This window comes from Xyrauchen texanus, chromosome 21 (genome assembly GCF_025860055.1).
Source record: "Xyrauchen texanus isolate HMW12.3.18 chromosome 21, RBS_HiC_50CHRs, whole genome shotgun sequence".
Lineage (NCBI taxonomy): Eukaryota > Metazoa > Chordata > Actinopteri > Cypriniformes > Catostomidae > Xyrauchen > Xyrauchen texanus.
The window spans coordinates 13,892,127-13,915,480 of record NC_068296.1 but is presented as its reverse complement, the minus strand read 5'-3'; the positions used below and the strand labels follow the sequence as shown (position 1 = coordinate 13,915,480).

The 23,354-nt window shown below is 39.2% G+C and overlaps 1 protein-coding gene across 1 annotated transcript in view; it reads left to right on the top strand.

Moving 5' to 3' along the window:
- The first annotated feature begins 1,126 nt into the window (after window positions 1-1,126).
- The window catches only part of LOC127661297 (probable G-protein coupled receptor 149), a 44,202-nt gene continuing 21,974 nt past the window's right edge, over window positions 1,127-23,354 (top strand). Inside the window, exons 1-3 of the mRNA XM_052151927.1 lie at window positions 1,127-2,065; window positions 3,300-3,483; window positions 3,785-4,224. Coding sequence (XP_052007887.1) covers window positions 1,127-2,065; window positions 3,300-3,483; window positions 3,785-4,224 — 1,563 coding nt within the window. The remainder of the gene's footprint in view (window positions 2,066-3,299; window positions 3,484-3,784; window positions 4,225-23,354) is intronic.

Below are 23,354 nucleotides of genomic sequence, written 5' to 3'. Positions count from 1 at the left end.
TTATATAAACTTAATTCTCCAAATAAATGCATTTATACCTACACTTTAACCTTGGCCAAATGGGACACTGATTAGCCTTACGGTGACATCACACAAAACAACTATTTGGAACAAAACAACATAATTTAAGCAGAAAGCATTATGAGTAGCTATTTGTTATTAATACTTAAAATAAAATTTGAGTTATGAGCATAAAACTTGACATTTCAAGTAATGCTTGATTAAAACAACTTGATATCTCCAGTAATGACAACTTTAGGGTTAACAACATATAGCCAAAACATTTTTTTAATCAAAAGTTGTAACCGTTAACATTTGTTAATGCACTATGAACTAACATGAACTAACAATGAACAACTGTATTTTCATTACCTAACATTAACAAAGATGAATAAATGCTATAAAAAATTAATTGTTCATTGTTTGTTCATGATCCCTAATGCATTTACTCATTTTAACTAATGGAATCTTATTGTATTTATCAATTAATTGCTTTGATTCGAGTCAAAACAATTTTCTAACATGTCTTAATCAACTTGACTACATTTGGTTACACCACCAAATCTTATTTTAAGGGTTAGATCAAGTAGAAATGACTCCATCAAGTAACAATTGCCTGCAGGTTACCATTGCCATATACAGTGCTTATATACCTTACAATAATTGTATGGCGCCGCATTGTACTATTGCTGTATTCATTATAATAAGGGAACAAGGGAGCTTTAATGTAAAGTGTTAGTTTTTACATAAAGCGCACGTTCCTCACCCAGCAGTGACAGATGAGAGAAGGATGATGGCTCCACCCCTATACTAGCAGCTTCAGTGTGATGGCTCATTCATACTGAAGCAATCTTCTGCGCGAGGCACACATTGAATTGGCAGTAATCTAACGCGCGACACATTCATCCACATTTCACAATGTGAGAGGTGTTAAACTGTAAAACGTGCCGTTAGAAATAGGACCATCCTCGTTTGTTTTTATTTTATGATTAGATTAGTTGAGCAGAAGTGCGCGAAGACCTATGGATAACATGCCGCGCACTGGTCAACTACAGTACAAACAATTCGTGGCGCGCGAATCCTCTGTAGGGAAATGAGACGAGTGAAAAGTTAAGACTACATGAAAATGTCGACGACTCATGCCTCACATTTGCCCAACAAAACTAACATATACGATGATGTGGACCAGGTTGAAGGCAACTGGCAGATTATTTTTGGCTTATCATTTGCCATTGCAACTGTCACTTGCATGGGAGGTTTGTATTCGCTTCTGTCGCTACTCAGGATGAGGAGTAAGTCTTCCCTGTGTCTGATAGTGGCTTCACTGTCCATAGACGACCTGATCAGCGTCGTGCCGCTCACACTCTTCATGATCCTGCAATGGAGGACCGGAGACGCGAACCGGTCGGGCGTAATGTGCACCTTATCAGGGCTCCTCTATGTTTTCCAAGGGTTGTCGAGCAATATGAAAGCCTGCCTCATGGTTTCCTACACGTTTTACGTGACAAAGCGTTTTGGAGTGTATCAGTCACCTAACCGGCCTCTCGGGGTGTTCGTGGCGGTGCTCGCTGTGTGGACGGTCAGTCTGGTGGTCAGCGTCCTGCCATTATGCGGTTGGGGTCGCTTCGCCCCCGCGTCTCTCGGCTGTCTCCCTGTGAACGACAGCTTCTACGTGCTGCTTCTCTTCGCTGTTTACTCACTGTGTTTCTGCGTGCTGGTAGTTTGCTCGGTTCCTCTGATATATCAACTCATGTGCTCCTCGGAGGCTTTAAAGACATTTTACCCGAGCTATTTTGAAATTGCCGGCTCAGCGTCGTTGTGTGAGATACCCTCTCTTTCACGGGATAGCTTGGAGAAAAGTTTAGGAGCCTACAATGAATTCAACACGACCACAAGCAGTTTTAAGAACAAAACGGAGACATATTCTCTCTCATATTCACCGGCAACCGGTCATTTTCAGAAGGATGTTTCGCAGAGTGCACTGCATTCCCCTGTGTTTTTCTCTCAGAAACGCTTCTCGATGATTCTGGCCATGGCTCGAATGGTTTTGTGGATGCCAATGATGGTGAGAGCGTTTCATTTTCAAAGCACTGAAGTGTTTTAATCATAATTATATAGACCAAAAGTGCTCTATAACCGCACTTTGCAGCTTTAAAGGGATAGTTCACGCAAAAGTTTAAATTCACTCATCATTTACTCACCCTCATGCCATCCCACAGTCGTACGACTTTTTTTCTTCTGAAGAACACAAATTTAAGACTTTTAGAAGAATAGCCTATCTTAGCTCTGTAGGTCCATTCAGTGTAAGTGAATGGTGACCAAATCTTTGAATCACCAAAAAGCACATCAAGGCAGCATAAAAGTAATCCATAAAACTCCAGTGTTTTAATCCATGTCTTCTGAAGCAATCCAATCGGGGTTGGGTGATTTAACTCCTTTTTCACTTTACATCTCGCCATTGCATTATCTAGGCACTATCATCATTTTGAGCTCGATTACACTTCCTATTGCTTGACGCATGATGGTGCAATATGAACTATAATTAAACTTAAAATCAGAATTGCCAAGGAGACTGATGATGATGTCAAGATGTACAGTGAAAAATAAGTAACATTTTGGTCTGTTTTCATCTAAAACGATTGATTCGCTTCAGAAGACGTGGATTAAACCGCTAGAGTCATATGGATTACTTGTATGCTGCTTTTGTGTGCTTTTTTGATTTTGGTCATCATTCACTTGCATTGTGTGGACCTACAGAACTGAGATAATCGTTGTGTTCTGCAAAAGAAAGTCATACACATCTGGGATGGCATGAGGGTGAGTAAATGATTAGAACATTTTTATATTTGGGTGAATTATCCCTTTAAATGTCTTCTTGAACTGAATTCATGATTTTGTGTGAGTCAGGTGAGGCCTTTTTATGTCAAGTCAAGTAAAGTCAACCTTTATTTCTAGAGCACATTTAAAAACAACAGAAGTTGACCCAAAGTGCTTTACAGATCAGACGAACAAAATGACAGAGTGATATAAAAACAGATTGATTTAAAGTTAAATATAAAACAGAATAAAATAAATAAAAATATTTAAATACAACATCATGCATTTATCCATTTTATATTGGCTGACCTGTCAGTACAACCTACAGTTAATATTTTTTAATATAAAACAGTGTAAATGTTTCCATAAATATATTTCTTTCTCTTTGTCATATATTTGTTCTGTTTTAACATCCTGGAATGATTGGTTATTCATATTAAGTGATTATCTTTCATTCTCATTGGGATATGTTGCTCTTGCAGACACAGATCTTGGTGAGTCATGCTGTTCACATGCACAGCTCGTCTTTGGAGACTCTCTGTTTTTTCCTGACCTTGCTCTCCGCGGCGGTCACCCCGGTTTTCATGCTTTCAGAGCGCTGGGTCCATCTGCCGTGCGGCTGCTTTATCAACTGTCGCCAAGGTTTTGGAACCGAGCTCTCTGACGGTGAGTTTTCTGTTAAAGTGATACCTGGACGGCGTAATATCTTTTGATACCTCCAAGTATTGGGCACAGCTGTTTATTATCACAGCAATTATTGTGTATAATTCATGTAATAGGCCTTTTTGTTCATATAAAGTTTCCCCACTAATTTATTTCATAGAGCTATGCACTCATGCCCTCAATAAAACAGAATAAAATAAAAAAAAATATTTAATTTTAAAGTTTAAAGTTGTGTCACTTTAAAAAGAGCACAGTGACATCGAAAACAACTTTCCTCAATTACCTTCATCATGTTTTTTTACAGCAAAGAAAAGGAGACTTGAATTCAATCTCTCCTTCCAGCAAGGCTATGGCATGTACAAGATCTCCCACGCCAAGTCGCCGTCTATCGAGAAACCCTCATTTAACAGTTTATACAGCTGTGATTTCTCAGAGAGCAGGGTGGCAGTGCTAGACAGTGGTCGGATCGGTAAGTTCAGCACCACGGCAGTGGAGGACAGCTCCCTCCACAGTGAGCTACTACTGGAGGAGAGTGTGGAAGGCCCACCTCAGAGCTCCGTGGAACGAGACGGATCATGCAGCGTCTCTCCTCAGGTCTCAGTCTGCTGTCGTGAGGATCTTAACCTTGACAACTTGTCCGTCTTTGATGGCCCGGAAAGGAGACTGTCCCATGAGGAGTGTCGTAAAATTGAGCTGACGGACTGGGAGTGGTGCAGGAGTAAATCAGAGAGGACTCCGAGACAGGTAGGATGACACTCAAGCTTCGAACCAACAAACAAAAATAAGCCTTTGGATGTGCTTCTTTGGAGCACTTTTAAAAAAGTTGGGCTCACTTTACATTACAGTGTTCATGTTGTTGTGTATTTATTTAAGCAATGTGTAACTGTAATGAATTACAGTAAAATTGGAGTGTCTATTTGCAATTGGTGTACAAAGCACCTGTCACACAGTGTGGCTATTTGTACTCAAATGTTCTGGTGGAAGCACAGACATTTAAGACAAATTGCACCACCAAGTTTTGATGCAGTAGCTTATGGTGTAAAGATGTTATGGATGTACTTTTTTCATGCAGATGTCCCGGGATCGATTCCCCCTTTTGTCCCACTTTTTTACAACCTATTTCCTGTTTCCACTCTTAATATTTCCTTTATTACTACTTATAATAATTAATGAATATGAATATAAAGGTTAACTGCCTCACAGCTATTTGGTCATGGTGACAGTCGGGGAGTTTGTTTGATCTGGGTAAAATTAACCATGGTTTTATATAGTAACCATGTTTAATTTAGTTGTGACTAGGATTTTACTACAAAATACCTTGGTGAAACTATGGTTACTTTAGTAAAACCATGTGTTACAATCTTCCCCTGTCTAGGGGCTGGGGAGAGAGTAACAAAGTAAAAACAAATTTAAATAAATCGATAAATGGAGTCAGAAATTAATTTCTAGCCTCCAGCCCCAGCACTTCTTACACACAAATAAACAAATTCAGTTCAAATATTGAGTTGTTTATTTTGTATAACAATAATGGGAATGTCATAAACTTCAAGAGTGGAAATTAGCCAAAACCACAAACATAAAGAATCTTGTCTTAAGAGGTAAAATAACTTAATTACCTAAAATAACCTAAAAAGAAACACAGAAGAAAAACACTCAGGACTTCCCTGTCTCCCTCTCTATGAATAAACTGGAGAAAACTTTTATTAAATAAATCGGCACCCGCCTCCCTACTAAATTTCTCAATATAATGAACAAATCTTCAAACAAAAGATAACTAAATTATAACAGATAAATGAGAATATTACGAATACAGTTCGTCAACAACAGACTAACAACAGCACAGCTGAAAAAGATACCATCTGGGGCAGGAGAGAGGAAATTCTCCCATGGAGGCTAAATGCTCAACTCTATTCTTGCGGTCGCTTGCAATGCAGTCTCTCTAGACAGCTCACAATCAATACTGCCAATGCATGCCTCTCTTCTCTCATTCTGCCTCTCCTTTTTATGTGAGCCACAGTCCTCTTAGTAGCCAATCACAGCAGGCAGGACTGTTACAAACCCTTTTTGGTCTAGGGAAATTAGGGTGCAAAATTTAAAACACTGTGCATGTACTGGGAAACAATCACACCAACGAGTTTAATATAAGGTAAAGAATCATTAATTTATTATAAAGAATAATGGGAGAAAAATGAACCCATAATAAGTATTTACATATATACTATAAATATATCAACTTTAAGCCAAGCAAAAATGATTACAGAGTGGGGAAAAGAGAAAAGAACTTGGACCGTGCCAAACTCAAATAAATAAATAAAACAATAAACAATCTTTCTAAAAGAAAATAAACACTCATAATCTAACCCAATAGTTAGACTTCACAAGAAGCCCAAATAAAAGAAAAATCTTCAGCGCCAAAGCACCCTAGGTGGCAGTAATTAGTACCTGCTCAGAGGAAAGTGGGAGAGACTATAGGAGAAACTGATGGATAGAACACACCCAAATAGTGACAATTCACATACCAAAAACACAGATGTAAATAAATTCATCCAGGGATATAACAATCCCACCATTAAATTTACAACCCAGTGTTGCAAAAACAAACTCAACTTTGGGTCCCAAATTTATTTAAAAAATGTTTGATTAATTCTCGACACAGGCACGGGACAAAGCATCAGCCACTACATTTTCTGACCCTTTCTTATGTTGTATGTCAAACACGTATTCCTACACAATAAGTGACCAGTGTAACAAGCACTGATTCGAGGTTGACATACGAAAAAGAAAGAGTTATGATCATTATAGACTACAATCGGCACACAACTACCTCCTAGGTAGGTCTCAAATTGCTGAAGTGCCAGCAGAAGGGCAAGGGCCTCCTTTTCAATGGTACTGTATCATTGATGACACTTGGAGAACTTCTTCGAGAAGTACGACACAGGATGTTCAATTCCTACAGGGGCCTCTTGCAACAACACAGCTCCAGATCCTATAACGCTAGCATCTATCTGCAACTGAAATGGTAGGTAAAAGTAAGGGGTAGACAGAACTGGTGCATTGCAGAGCAGGTCTTTCGCTGCTTCAAATGCATGCTGACATTCTCATATATGTTACTGAGTTACTGAGTAGATCATTTAATGGAGAAACTACCACAGAATGCGTGGTAATAGCCAGTCATTCCTAGAAATTGGTGCAACTCACATTTATTACAAGGAGAGGGGAACTTCAAGATCGTCATCACTTTTGCTTCCAGTGGACTTACACAACCGTGACCAACTTTTTTACCAAGATAGGTTGTCACCACCCTCACAATCTCACACTCGGCCAGGTTTAAAGTTAACGAGGCATTTGTCAGACAGTCAAATACATGTGGTCTTTGCAACTGTCTGAATAAATTGCCACACCACCCAGGTATACATCGCAATTTGTCACCCTGAAAATACTCTCTACATAAAACGCTGAAATGTAACAGGTGCATTTCGCATTCCAAAGGCAAGGACCGTATACTGCAGAAAATTGTCAGGGGTGACAAACGCAGAAATTTCAAAGGCACGCGGCATGAGGGGCACCTGCCAATAGCCTTTAAGCAGGTCAAGTTTGGTGACATACCTTGAGAAACCTACCCTATCGATGCAGTCTTCTAGGCGAGGCAGAGGAAACAAATCTGGTTTTGTTATGCTGTTTACCTTACGGTAATCTGTAAAAAACCGAAACGAAGAGTCAGGTTTTGGTAACAACAAGCACAGAGAGCTCCAAGGGCTCTGGCTGGGTTTGGCCAGTCCATTTTGCAATGTACTCAACTTCTGCCTTCATTATTGCCCTTTTTGTGGGGTTCACCCTATATGGATGCTGTATGCATGGGGAACACTCACCTACATCAGTATCATAGGTAATGACTGAGGTCCTACTTGGCACATCAGAGAACAGATTAGAATGAGTATTCAACAACTCATTAACAGCCTCACTCTGTTTCTCAGACAAATGAGAGAGACAAGTTGGCAAATCACTCAATACCTCAGAGTTTTTCAAATGCCCTGCAGCGATTTGGCTTTCCTTCATATTCAAACCATCGTCTTCCAAAGCATGGATGGGAGACAAGATAGCAGTGGTAGTAACAACAGCAGGTATCTTTTCAGTGGGTGCGGTGGTTTTACTCTCATTTCATACCAGATATCATTTTAGTATGTTAACGTGACACACTCAGTGCTTTCACTTTTGGTCAGGAAATTCTACAACATAATCACTCAGTTTTTTCTACACCTGGTATGGTCCAGCAAATTTAGCTTGGAATGTCATACTGGCAGAAGAACAAGAACGTTGTCAGGCTGAAAACTTCTATAATTCTATAATTTTCTTGTCATAACGAAGCTTCATCTTAGTCTGTGCAGTACCAAGATGAATTTTAGCAATCTCCCAGGGCTTATGAAGTCACTCACGAAAGGAAGTAACATAGTCTATGACTGTTACTATGGAAGGAGTTTTAGCCAGCAATTTCTCACTCAAAAGCTTTAACCCTCTGGGGCCGACGGACACGCCAATGCGTCCTGCTGGATATTTTCATAATTACAGTGGAAACAATTTAAAATACTCCGTCATTTTTGGGTATACAGATAAGTGTAAGACATCGTTAGAGACTATAAAGGGTCTACTTTTATTTGTGTACACTCACAATAACAACAAAATCTTGTGCTTTAGTAAAATAAAGAAAATAAAAAAGGTGAGCTTTCAGTTGTCTCTGTGTTCACGAGCATATTTCAGAAACACATCACTAAAATGAACTGAAACTCTGCAAATACTTATCACACAAACATGAAACATATGTCTAAAGAAAGATTAAAATGTCTACTTTTAAATAAAACAATTCAAATTTAAAACAAATATTCTCCTGCAATGTAATCTATATGAAACAAAGCGATGTACAGTTTCTTCTGGCTTAACTCATTAAAGCTAATGTGATCACACCCAACAGCAGAGCGCGCCATTCATATGCTAATGTGCTGAGACGATCAATGCAAATGTACATGCCCCCGACGGTGAGGTTTAATGTAAACACAACTAAACTTTTCTGCGTGTTTGTAACGATACACAGGCGATGAATCTCTAGGATATTAAGGAAGGGTTAACATTTTCATCAGAAGAAGAGCAGGACTCCGATGAACGTTTGTATTTTGAAGAGAGACTTGATCCAGCCGAGAATACAATTTGAGGATACAATTTCAGACGAGTGAGTCATTTAGTTTTCTTTAGCTGACATGCTATTTTATATAAACATGTACATATTTTACTAGTGGGACTGTTTCCAGACTTGCCAGCCAGGATTCAGAGTATTGACATTTGAAATATGACTCCTAATAAACAAGTTTTAGTTACATTTAAATGCTGTTTCAGCTAAAGCAGGTATTTAAATGTAATATGATATAAATATGATATGTAATATGATATAAAATTATATTAATGTTTAGAATATATTTTATCTAGTGTTTATGCTGCCTCATTATCATCAATGCTTGTGCTTGCAAATATCTGTTCAGGTGTAAATTAGTAAAATGCACTTTAAATATGCCCATATTAGAAAATCACCATCTTATAGTGATTTCTGAAGGATCATGTGACACTGAAGACTGCAGTAATGATGGTGAAATTACAGCTTTGATCACAAATTGCATTTTACAATATATTCAAATAGAAAACTGTTCTTTTCAATTGTAAAAAGAGTTCACACAATGTTTTTACTGTATTTTGGATCAAATAAATGCATTCTTGGTGAGCAGAAGAGACTTCTAAAACTTTTATACGGTAGTGTAGGTATAAAATTAAAAAGTAAAGTCTTTATGTAAAGAAAATGTATAGTCAGATTACTTCTTTTAACTTAAAACTTGATTTTGATCATTAAGTCTTCTCACATTCCTTCTCTTTCTTTCACATTCCTCATTGATAGGCCCAGGGGTGGGGTCTTTTGTCTCCTCATGTGCAAATCACCTCAATATTCATGATAGTTCACGCCTATACATATAAAAAAAATCTATACATATCAATCATTGGATCAATCTTCTTACAGAATACATCACATTAGAGAAAATAACATTCACCCACAAGAAGAATATACTTACATTTAATGACATGGAACCCATTTTTAATTTATTTGAATCTAAATCAAACACCTGGAAATGGACCCACACACTCTCCCAATCATATATTTACAAATCAAGAAGGGGAAAGGATAAAAATATGTAAGAAATATTTATATATTTGTGGGTTTTATCCGTATATATATATATACAGATGTGAGCAGTGAATGGTATCGACATGTATATGCACATATATGTGTGTGTGTGTGTGTGTGTGTGTGTGCATGTACGTGTTGATATTATATATTGTTCATATGATTATTTATAGCACTATCATCATTAATACCATCTCTATTATTACCACCATGATTGTTAATACTATTTCATTACCATCAATATTATTATAACTGTAGTCAGCATTATCATCAATGTCATTGTATAAAGATATTTCCATTATTTTGTCAATAATTTAGTTGATTTAATACATATTTTCTAATTACTATGACAGTATTATCATATCATAATTATATTTATAACCTATTAATATATAACAATAATGTTTTAAAAATAATTAACCCTTTTCTTTTCTTCAGGACATACTGAATAAAGATGTAAACACACACAACACAACCTCACACCTACACTTCACATAATATCATGCAATATCTGTTTTGTTTGTTTTTGGTTTATTGGTTTGTTTATCTCGTATTTATTTTGTTGTTTTTCCATACTTTGCTCTATAAAAGAGACAGGAAAAAAAAAAAAGAAAATAGGTTTATATGCTATAATATATTTCATTTATTTTCTTTGCATGTAAATTATGCTTGTAATTGTTATAGTTAATGCTATTATTGTTATTGTTGATGGGGTAGTAGTGGTGGTAGTACTGATAGTTATATTAGTATAGAACAATCTATCATCCCTCCCACCTTCCTCCCTTATAAAACCCAGTTCCAAAAACATTCTATTTATACACTCATAACTTATATACTTTATTAGCTGTCTGGGTCTGGGGGCTGCTCTAGTACTATAGGTGGGTGCGTTTGGCACATCTTGTCGGCATAGGCATTGCCTGTGCAAATTTTGGTTTGCCTGGCCCCTCCCTTTGCCGCATCTGCCGGCGGTCCTTTCTCTTATTTTAACTTGACTGTGGCTGTGGAGACAACTAGTGCACACCACAATTCCAGCAAAAGATTGTAAACCAAAAAAGGTCAACCAAACAATGATTTCTGGTCATCTGCCTGGTCACAACCAGACCTGGTGAGCTTGATTGGAGGTGCCTGTCGTGGTGCCCCAGTATCCTTTGTGGAGGAAGACACAACGGCGCACAGAAGCTTAACCGCTGGTACGGGATTGCCGGTGGTAGAGCGGCTCCCAGACCTAGAGAGTTTCGTATATCGCCAATAATTTTGTTGACTAGTCTAAAATTTCATAAAGCTGAAATTATATTATTGTTAGCACTACTACTACTACTGCTATTATTGTTTTTATTATTATTACTGCTACTACTACTACTATTATTGTTATTATTATTACTAGTATTATACTACTACTACTACTACAACTATTAATATTATTATTATAACTTATTGTTCCATATCTATCTAAGTTTAAATCTATATCTTTCTCTTTCTCTATCTCACCAACATCACCAGAATCTTTTTTATTAATAATAATGAATACTATTATATTACATTAAATTAACCTAGCCCTTAAACATATCACAATACATTTAGACACTACTATTTCTATACACCTATAATTAAGTTTGTTTGTTTTTTTTTCTTCTTTTTTGTGTGTTTTGTTATGTGTGTATGTGTATGTATATATGTATGTATGTGTGTGTATATATATATATACACTCACCTAAAGGATTATTAGGAACACCTGTTCAATTTCTCATTAATGCAATTATCTAATCATCCAATCACATGGCAGTTGCTTCAATGCATTTAGGGGTGTGGTCCTGGTCAAGACAATCTCCTGAACTCCAAACTGAATGTCAGAATGGGAAAGAAAGGTGATTTAAGCAATTTTGAGAGTGGCATGGTTGTTGGTGCCAGATGGGCCGGTCTGAGTATTTCACAATCTGCTCAGTTACTGGGATTTTCACGCACAACCATTTCTATGGTTTACAAAGAATGGTGTGAAAAGGGAAAAACATCCAGTATGCGGCAGTCCTGTGGGCGAAAATGCCTTGTTGATGCTAGAGGTCAGAGGAGAATGTGCCGACTGATTCAAGCTGATAGAAGAGCAACTTTGCCTGAAATAACCACTCGTTACAACCGAGGTATGCAGCAAAGCATTTGTGAAGCCACAACACGCACAACCTTGAGGCGGATGGGCTACAACAGCAGAAGACCCCACCGGGTACCACTCATCTCCACTACAAATAGGAAAAAAAGGCTACAATTTGCAAGAGCTCACCAAAATTGGACAGTTGAAGACTGGATAAATGTTGCCTGGTCTGATGAGTCTCGATTTCTGTTGAGACATTCAGATGGTAGAGTCAGAATTTGGCGTAAACAGAATGAGAACATGGATCCATCATGCCTTGTTACCACTGTGCAGGCTGGTGGTGGTGGTGTAATGGTGTGGGGGATGTTTTCTTGGCACACTTTAGGCCCCTTAGTGCCAATTGGGCATCGTTTAAATGCCACGGCCTATTGTTTCTGACCATGTCCATCCCTTTATGGCCACCATGTACCCATCCTCTGATGGCTACTTCCAGCAGGATAATGCACCATGTCACAAAGCTCGAATCATTTCAAACTGGTTTCTTGAACATGACAATGAGTTCACTGTACTAAAATGGCCCCCACAGTCACCAGATCTCAACCCAATACAGCATCTTTGGGATGTGGTGGAACGGGAGCTTGGTGCCCTGGATGTGCATCCCACAAATCTCCATCAACTGCAAGATGCTATCCTAACAATATGGACCAACATTTCTAAAGATTGCTTTCAGCACCTTGTTGAATCAATGCCACGTAGAATTAAGGCAGTTCTGAAGGCGAAAGGGGGTCAAACACAGTATTAGTATGGTGTTCCTAATAATCCTTTAGGTGAGTGTGTATATATATATATATATATATATATATATATATATATATATATATATATATATATATATATATGTATGTATTTCACTGGTACCTTAATTGTATAAGCTGCTATGTCTTGTTAATTTGTGTTTTGTTCAATAAAAAAATTAAAAATATAAAAATACAAACCAGTACATACATGTTGCTCACATATTATTGTAGCCCAGTTTGTGCTGAATACAGTGTTATCAGACTTTAGCCATTAATATGTTTTTAAGCAACTGAAAAAAGTCAAGGCATGTCAAAACTTCTCCAGGGCCCAAAACACCCTCAGACCCCAGAGGGTTAAAGGACATGTCTTGAATGCTCGTCAACTCCTCAGATTCAGTGTCAAGTTCAGGGACAACTGAAAATTCACACTCCACAGGATCTGAATGGGAAGGCAGAAAGTATTAGAGGGATCAATCACATTTCCAAACTTTCGTTTCATTTACCACACATGCCGGGAATATAGATGAATATGTAGACGACAGATCAAGTTATTCCTTCGTGGTAGGTTCTTGTATCACCACCAGATGAGGAAATACTTCTGAAATACCTGCCACGATATAATTTCCAAGAAAAAGACTGACTCCATCAACAGGTAACTGTAAATTAATACTCAGCTTAACAGATCTGTGAAAAGGTCAGATTTTAAGTGCACAGTGTAGAGAGGTACATTAACACAGCCCATTTCAATACCATGCACTAATACATCCATACCAGTATACAACATCTCAGAGAAAGTTAACACTCCCTCTAAAATAAATCACTGAGCCACTCCTGTATCTCTGAAAATTACCACTGGCTTTTCTTCAGAGTTATCACCCAGGGACACTAACCCTGTTAGAAGAAAAGGCTAGTAATTTTTAATTTCAGCACCCACTGAATGAGTCACAGACTGTACAAAAGCAAACATTTTTGGCTTTGCATGCAAATTTGTACTATTCCGCAACTTGCAGTCTGATATGAGGTGACCAGGATCGAGGCAGAAAAAGCAAACCCGTGAATCACTCCTCTGCGTAAAGATAGATCTACGAGTGCATCCTGTTTTAGGCTCATTTTTAGAACTGCTTGAAAATATACAGTCAGTTTCTAAAAGATTAAGTATTGGACTGATGAACCGGAAAAACATTATGGCGTGTCAGCACAAATTTATCAGCCAATACTACCGCATCAGCAAGTAAAACTGTTTTCTGTTTATTCAGATGGACATCTACCTTCTCTACAACTCTTGAAATCCTCTAGCAAGATCAACTCCTGAAGTTTCTCAAAAGTTGTAATCTTACTAGCAAGACACCACTTCTCAAATAGTGTTCTCTTCTCTTTTGCGGATTTTGTGGTTTTTGAGAATTACCTACATTTTTGAAGATAGGAACTCATACGATCGAAGGACAGTAGACTTCACTGTTTCATAGTCAAGGGATTGTTCTAATGGTAAAGCAGAGCAACCTTCCTGTGCTTTACCACCTAGACTATACTGCAACAGCAAAGCCCTTAAAGTATGTCCCTAGGCCATCAAAATTTAGGAGCCACATGCTCAAACATAACGAAATATGAGTCAACCTCATCTTCTCTAAATGGAGGCACAAGCCTAATATACTTCCCCACATTAAACTTAGATTCTACATCAACAGATGCAGAATGAGAACTTGGAAATAGTGATTGTCGCTTCAGAAGTGGAGTGGTCATCACAAAGCCCTGACCTCAATCTGATAAAAACAAATGTGTGTGCGAGCAAAGAGAGCTACAAACCTGACTCAGTCACACCAGTTCTGTCTGGAGCAATGGGCCAAAATTCCAGCAACTTATTGTGAGAAGCTTGCGGAAGGCTACACAAAATGTTTGACCCAAGTTAAACAATTTAAAGGCAATACTACTGTGATATTGTTGGAAGTTTGTTATCAAGAAGGGAGTAGGGAAGCAACGAAGCAGTGCAGGCAAGTGTTTACTGAAGTGCCAGGTACCAACGGGTGATCCGCACATTGGTATCCTTCATGTGGTGGAGCCACTGGTGTGGGGCATGATCTGAACAGAGGGTGAAGGTCCACCCCAGCAGGTAATAACGGAGAGTGAGAACGGCACTCAGTTGTTGCATGTTCTGCCGCCAATCATGACTATAGATGATTATATCATCCAAATAGATGGCAGCATATGCCAAACGTGGCCTGAGAATTTTGTCCATGAGATGCTGTAACATAGCGGAGGCCCCGAACAAACCAAACAGGAGAGTCACAAATTGGTGTAGACCAAACCGTGTGGAAAATGCAATTTTTTTCTCGGGAGATTGTAGTTAAGGAAATCTGCCAATAACCCTTTTGCTTTTTTAAAAAAAATTTTCTTCACTTTTTCTTCCCATTTTGGAATTCCCCAAGTCCTCGTGGTGGCATAGTGACTCGTCTCAACCCGTGTGGCAGAGGAAGTAATTCAATTGCCTCCGCATCTGAGACCAGCAATCATATCATGTGGCTTGTTGAGTGCATTACCGCAGAGACATAACACGTGTGGAGGCTTCATGCAATTCTCTGCGGCATCCACACAACTCACTACGTGCCCCCATCAAGAGCGAAACACATTATAGTGACCACGAGGAGGTTACCCCATGTGACTACCCTCCCTAGCAACTGAACCCAATTTGGTTGCTGTGGAGACCTAGCTGGAGTCACTTAGCTCACCCTGGATTTGAACTCACAACTCCAGGGGTGGTAGTCAGTGTCTTTAATCACTGAGCTACCCAGGCCCCCCAATAACCCTTTGTTAAATCCAGTGTCGAATAAAATTGAGCCACGCCCAACTGATCGAGCAGTTAGTCAATCCGGGGTATTGGTACACATCAAATTTGGAAACTGCGTTGACATTCCGATGGTCCAAACAGAATCAGACCATCCCATTGCTCTTAGGTACCAGAGCCACAGGGCTGGCCCAATCGCTGTGCGTATATTCTATGACGCCCATGTCGAGCATCCAATTTTTCATGGTGGTAGGGGCAGCTATGAACCACCACCCCCGGGGTGATCTCGATATGGTGCTCTATGAGGTTTTTACAACCGGGGAGAGGCGAGAACATGTCTGTGAATTCCACTTGCATCTTGGCCAACTCCGTGAGCTGCGACATTGAGAGGTGGTCTCCACATGGACCGGAGTGAACTAATTAGGTTTGAATGTCACCTCCAGGCCTGTGGGCAGGGATGGATAGGAAATAGTATGGGCGGGGGTGGGAGAGAGAGAGAGACTCTGCTTCTTGGGAATGCTGTCATGTAATTATCCGCCAGCTGGACAGCTTCCTCCAGTGATGCCGGACGGTGGCACTGGACCCACTCGGCCATATCACGGGGCAGCTGGGAAATTAATTGCTCCAGTACCACCAGATTTACGATGTCCCGAGTGCCACGGGTTCCCTCAGCCAGCAACCATTTCCGGCAGGCATCACAGAGCTTATCCGCAAACAAGAACGGGCAGCCGTGCCTTTCCAACCTCAAAGAGCGGAAGTGTTGACAGCTCTGTTCAGGGCTCTGGCCAGCCTGTTGCAAGATGGTTCTCTTCAGGTCATTATAGATGAGGATGTTGGCTGCTGGGAGTTGTTCCCCGGAGATTAATGGCAGCAATACAGCCACCACTTCCACACCTCGGCCGTCTTCTTGAAGGGGTCAAGGTATGCCTTAGGATTGTCGGCGGGCCCCATCTTCTCCAAGGTGACTGGTGGGATGGCCGAGGTGGGCTCTGGGGTTTAGGTAGCAACCCCCTCGTGAGTGATCAGGCTCAAAATAACCTGCCGATCTTCCACTTGAGCCTGGAGCAGAAGTTGGAAATGCTGTTCCTGCTCCAGGTGCAGCTCCACAAGTGCCTGGTGCTTGGTCTTTTGGAAGCTGGCGAGGGTCTTAATCACTTCGCCCAGGGGTAAGGATTCCATGACGACGTCACTCCGCTTTCGGCACCAGTAGGATAATTTTGGAAGTTCGTTATCAAGAAGGATTGAGTCAGGAAACAAGCAGTTCAAGGCAAGTGTTTATTTTCTGCCCTCTCACACAGTTCACGCAATCGTGCTTGGCGGCTTCTTAACTCAAGGTGCTCAAACAGGTTTCTTAACGGTTTCAAAACATAATATTTCTTCAACAACTTAACATTAACATGAACTCTCTGTAAACACACCACCACCACACTCTTGTGTCACTCTCTCTCTCCACTCTGGCATGTTTGGGCTGCTTTTGAGGTCTCCCTCCGCTATCACTGTAACAAGAAACAGCTGTTAGAAATTACACCAGCAAGTTTGACGAACCACACCACTCCCTCTTTCCCGCAAACAGACACACAACCATACCCCCATCCCCACAGCCACCAATTACTAACAAAGTGTATGTAAACTTTGACCCACTGGGAATGTGATGAAAGAAATAAAATCTGAAATAAATAATTCTCTCTACTATTATTCTGACATTTCACATTCTTAAAATAAGGTAGTGATCCTAACTGACTTAATACAGGGAATGTTTTCTACGATTAAATGTCAGGAATTATGAAAACTGAGTTTAAATCTTTGGAAATTTAAGGTGTATGTAAACTTATGATTTCAACTGTACATTGAAATGTCTAAAAAAAATGTTTAAATAATAATTAAGATGTACACTCACATATGTAGAGTAAGACAAATATTTTATTACTTTTACTTTAGTGTTTTACCACCTGACATTGAGTTATTAAATAAAAACATTTGATTGTATAAAGCTTTTCAAAATTGCATGACTGTAAATGCATATTTTAATCATTTTAGACAGCTGTATTAGATTTATCTCTGATTTACTTAGTGTCTGCAAGGACAAATCATAAAGCTCAGAGACACCAATAGACCAAATGAAGCCACTATTTAATAATTGCTGGGCAATAGCTAAAAGGTTGCTGGAAGTGAACGGATTCTATGATAGAGTGTTTATAGAGTGGATGAATTGAACTGAACTTGTATTAATGTAACACATAAGAATGTGTTGTTCAAATGCTCCACAGATCACATAATTTATATGGAATTTAAATGTTTTACAACTGAATAGTCTAAATATTAATTAAACAAATGACAATAAAATGCAAAGTAACCTCTTCAGTAATCAAAATACCTTTAGAATGTAAATGTTTTCTGATTACCAACTATTTAAATTGTAACTGTAGTGGAATAATATATTATAAATACATAATCCCACTACGAATATTCTGTTACTCCCCAACTTTGTACATTATTTTCAGAACAACAAAAAAGTAATTTACATATATTTTTTATTTTGGCTGTATTGTATCAGGAACACAATGCACTCTGTAGAGACAGGCAGGGGCTCTTAGTCAGACACATAGACATGATTTAGTGCTGTTTTGATGAGAATTGATTTGATGGCTTGTTTAGGCATGGTCTCTCCATTCAGACATCCAGCTCACAGTTTAAGTATTGCGTATGGGCCATTTTCATGTTAAACGCAAGTACAGAGGGACAGTTTATTTAATACCTGATGGTACTTTCACGTAGGTCTATGGATTAAAGGTTAAAGGGTAACTAAACCCCTGCTCAGAGTCTGACTCCACCCACTAGCAATATTTGAAAAATGCTGGAAAAGTGGGCAGACACCAGTGGGGATAGAGGGGATGAAACGAGGGCGGGGCTGAGCGGGGGGGCGTGCACCTGAGACCCGTAGTGACGGATTAATTGACAGCTGCTGTCAGACTCTAAAATGGAGAGTGAATGGAGTGGTAATTTTCTCCAGGAGTATTACTATTATGTTATTATTATTCCTCACACGGTCGCAAGCATGTACATGAATCTGATGAGTTTTATCGAGTTGATGTCAATAGCGCGCTCTGTAGGCATATTCATATTTTGCCGCTATGTGAAAAAATCCAACAAATCCAGTAAATTGTGATTCAAATATATATGATCACTCACCTCAAGACGCCGCTGCGGTGGTGGAGTCCATGCAGGAGGAGCAGCGTTTGGCACTGCGTCGGCTTTTCAGCGCGAGCTGTTTGGAGAAGCCCATTTCCACCTCCATTGCGTTGGAGAAGCAATCCCGTGTAAAATGCAGTTTGCACACTCCTACAGCTCTAGGCGGGAACTCGCGGTCTTCCAGACCAAGGACATGCAACCACTGGCGCCTAATTTCCAAGTCTGCTGGAAAGCTATACAGTCCAGCAGTGCTGTTGCAACCAGCAACACTACACCTACGTACCATCCTGAACACTGTACTAAATACAGATAATCTACGCTAACTTGAAGCTATCCTAACTGACGCAATACTATGCTACTAACAAACTATGCTTCTAACAATACTACACTAACAAATATGCTAATTAACTACCTAGACTACACTAAATAATCTAAATAACTATATAAATGCTATGCTAAATAGATGCTAAAATACTCTATCCTGATCATTTTCAATACTCGCAATTCCAACTCCTGACTCGCTACAGTGGTTTTGACGAAACAAGATGGTTTTTATACTGCCATGGGCGTGGTAGCTCGTACCAAGGGCGTGGTGAGCTGGAACCTGCTTACGTCAGCTGTCACCGGTTACATCACGAAGTACCATAAATAGCCAATAGGAAAATTCAACTGCAGTAGCCACTGTTCAACCTGAAGAGGGCAGCACTCAGACGTTTTTACACCATATATTGTAGAATTAAAACACTTCATACACAAATGTCAAAAAAATTACTTGAATCAATGACCAGTACTAATAAAGCCCCATTCTTACAGATCATTAACTAAAAAAAGTTGGTTTAGGGTTTAGTTACCCTTTAAAGGTGTGTGTGTGGCAGACCTCTATAAAGGAGGAAGCGGGAGCCAGGTAAACATCCAAATATAAGACATTTAGAGACATCATAATACAGGGAGAAAAAAAAGAGAAGAGAGAGAGAAGTGGGCTTGCCAGCCCCCGAATACACCGCCAAACAGTCCTCAGCCAGCTGGACTGCCTCCATCAGTGACGGCGAGCAGTGACACTGGACCCATTCAGCCATCCCTTTTGGTCGCCAGCTGACGAAATGCTCCAGCGCCACCAGATTGGGCAACTCCTCAGCGTTGTGAACTTCAGCCAGCGGCGAGGACTTCATGACAGCGCATCCTTCCTCCTACAAAATTCCATGTTTCAGCACAAATTTGGCAGACCTCTGCCTTTCTTATGGAGGAGGAAGCGGAAGCCAGGTAAACATCTAAATGTAAGACATTTATTAACACAAACACTTTTCAGTGTCACACATAAAGGTGTGCTTTTCAGCACCCCCTCAACATAGACATACACACACAGACAGCCTTGTGTGTCTCTTTATCTCGAACTGTGAATCAGGCTCCTCTTTATCTCTCTTCCAGCTGATTGCGATAATTCTCCCCCAGCCATCCATACTTATCTCGGCCATGCCCTGCTCGCCACAGTGGAGTAAGCGATTCCTGAGAAAGACTGTTGATATTTGAACTTAACAGCCAAAAAAACACACCCCTCCCTTCAGTGCTCCTTCAGAAGTATTGTTACCTAGGCACAGGTCAATGTGAAGTAGAGGCAGAGTCAATGTAGAGTCAATGCAGCCCACATCTGTAACTGTTATCACCTTGTACTTTTCGCTGGCAGAAATTTTTCTTTGTGTGCGCTTATCTTTTAAGAGTTTATCGTAAAATGCAGAGCAGTTCGGTTTGTGAGACATACGAAAAGCATTGTCTTCATGGCTGTTACACTGAGTCGAGATGTATCCAGTATTCAGGCTGCGTTCTTTAATGAGAACACTGGTCTTGCTCTCCAACTCAAGAAAAACATCTGTTCATCACTCAGACACGGCCATCTAGTTCATGTTTCTTTCAGTGATGCAACGTTTATCGTAAAATGCAGAGCAGTCCAGTTCGTGAGACATACGAAAAACATTGTCTTCATGGCTGTTACACTGTGTCAAGCATTATCCTGTGTTCAGGCTGCTTAAGTTTTTCTGTGTTATCGATGAGCGGCTCCAATTTTGGAGGTAATCCACCGATGCTGAATAAAAGTTTCTCACTTTACAAAATAAATCATCTGCTTGCATGTCACCAGCTTCAACCAGGGCATTCAACTGCTTTTTAATATCAGAGGGTATGAATGATTCCTCCAGACTGCCTGTAATACTTTTCTTAGGTCATGAGTGTGCAAAGCTATGGCAATGCACAAAAGAATGATAAGCAAAAAGTCCTTCACTTGTGAAAAATTACTAACACTTGGTGTGGCACACTTACATTTAGCAGTACCCACATGCTTTTTTGTATGAACATGCTTTGCAATGTCAGTGCAGCCTTCATGGGCGATGGAAAAGCGAGCTCCACAAATCTCACACGTCACTTTACTAGGCTCTGTCTGTGATTCCTTTTTTAGAAATGTAAACTCTTTTTGAAGATCCTCATTAAACGTGCATGCACACTTCCTTGACATTTTTCCAGCCACAATTTCATCTGTAACTCTTCAATCAGTTCACTAACTGGATATCTATTGATAGGGGATTGTTATTGGATAGTTTAATCCAATCATGTACTTCAAATAACACAGTGTGATTTTATTGATTTTACAAGCCGTATCCTTGGCTACATTTGATTAGACTAATCACGTGACTGAGAAAGATGCATAGGCGAAATTTTAGGAGAGTGGAAATAAGGGACAAAACACAATTTTTTTTCTGAATAAGTCAGGACACTAGAAAAATTGCTTAAATATGCGACTGTCCTGGGAAAAACTGGACATCTGGCCACCCTACAGATAGTGGAATCTGAGTACTAGCATTGATCTGACTCTTCCTTTCCACTAAACACTGCAGACACCTAGCAGGGGCTCTTTTATTTGAAGTATTTTTTTTCCCATAACAAATGCATTTTTCATCCCTCATGCACACTGACTTTTTACTCAACATGAACATGCAATCATGTCTGTGCTCATTCAAAATCACATGCATGTACTGTATACTGAAGTCTTCATGTAGAGAGAAGGGGAAGCTTCTTACCTCTGTAAGGTCACCTTACTCCTCTCCTTAATCTCATTTTCAGACAGAGACTTGGGCAGGAAGTTGGCAGCCCCATCATAGTCCATCTCTGCATTGGGTATTCACCCTATATTGAATGTATTAATCTCTGATTAATGTAATTTTCCTAATCAAACCTGCTCATAGCTCTTACCTCCAGCCAGTGAACATTAATTTGATTAAGAGTGCTCCCACATTCTCTGCAGTAGAGGATGAACGTGATTACACATCTAATTGGTTTTGTCTTGTTTTGTCATTGGCATTCAGAATAACTACCTGGACAGCTATATTAAGATTCACAATTCTAGTTTAAAAAGTATTTTACAGAAAAATGTTATTATTGAAAACCATGCGTTAGTGGTAGCTGTTGGTAGTAGCATGGATCTTAGTTAGTGTTACATAGCAATTTTATTTTCTTTCTCTGACCCTTAGAATTAAGCTGCTGTGCCTTTAAAGGAATAGTTCACGCAAAAATTTAAATTCTGTTTTTATTTACTCCCATTTATGTGGTCCCAAACGGTTATGATTTTCTTTCTTCTCTAGAAGGCAAAAAGGAAATATTTATATAATATATTTAGTAAAGGAGACTTTACTAAATATAATATGCTTTAATGATTGATATAGCACTTAAAGTGTCATAAAAGTTGTCCATACAACTTGTGTATCATATACCATTTTTTCTGAAGGCATACGATAACTTTGTATGATGAACAGACTGTAATTTAAGTTGTTATTTACTCAAATTATATCATTAATAATGTCCATAAACTCCCTGAAACCCAATATGTCAACATTTATAACATCAAACCTCATTTGTTCTTCTGCATCTTGTGACCAAACATTGTAACGGCCTCTTTTGAAAACCTGTGACAGGAAAACATAACAACACAACATTCTGATGTTTAAAGGTGCACACACATCTGTCATAGGTTGGATTTCTCGTGTCAGAAATCCAAGGATTTCATAATAGGCCATTTTCCTGCTTAGTTTCAATAGATGTGAATTGTTTTCTTTTGTTCTTTTTTTTTTTGACTAGGAAGGAAATGTTTAGTTCTGCACAGAATACTTTAATAGAACACCAAACTAATTTACTTCAAAAGATCAAAGAAAATGTATAGATGTTTAATTATATGACCCCTTAAAACGAGTTGATATTATTTTCTCTTTTCTATAGTGCCTTAAGCAGTGTGTGTTTCCTACGCTTTTTTGGTACTATTTGGTCTTGCAAGAAGTATGTTAAAAACAGCAGACTTACGAAATACTCTCTTGTGACTTGTACAAACCCACAAGGCTGCTGCTGAACAGATCTGGTTCTGAAGCCAGCTACTGTCACTGTGTCTATGCCAGTAAAAGCATGAAGCTAGATCACGACTTAGACCTTCACATTCTCCCGTGGCAGTGACACAGAGTAGGTGGAGAGGTCATAACTGACACCGATGGCACCCATCAACCTGGGGCAGAGAGTATTTTGTGAACTTGGGTCATAAGTAAGTTTACAAGAGGTCATTTGTGTAGAGATTGGCTGTCTCTATGAGCAAGGCTTTATATATATATATATATATATATATATATATATATATATATATATATATATATATATTTAATTTTTTACAGCTCTCTGGAATACTTGATTCTGATTGGTCAATCACAGTATTTAGTGGTCAATAATTTCTGAATAAGGACAGTTGACCATAGCAACATTATGTAACTGACCGCTCATCTG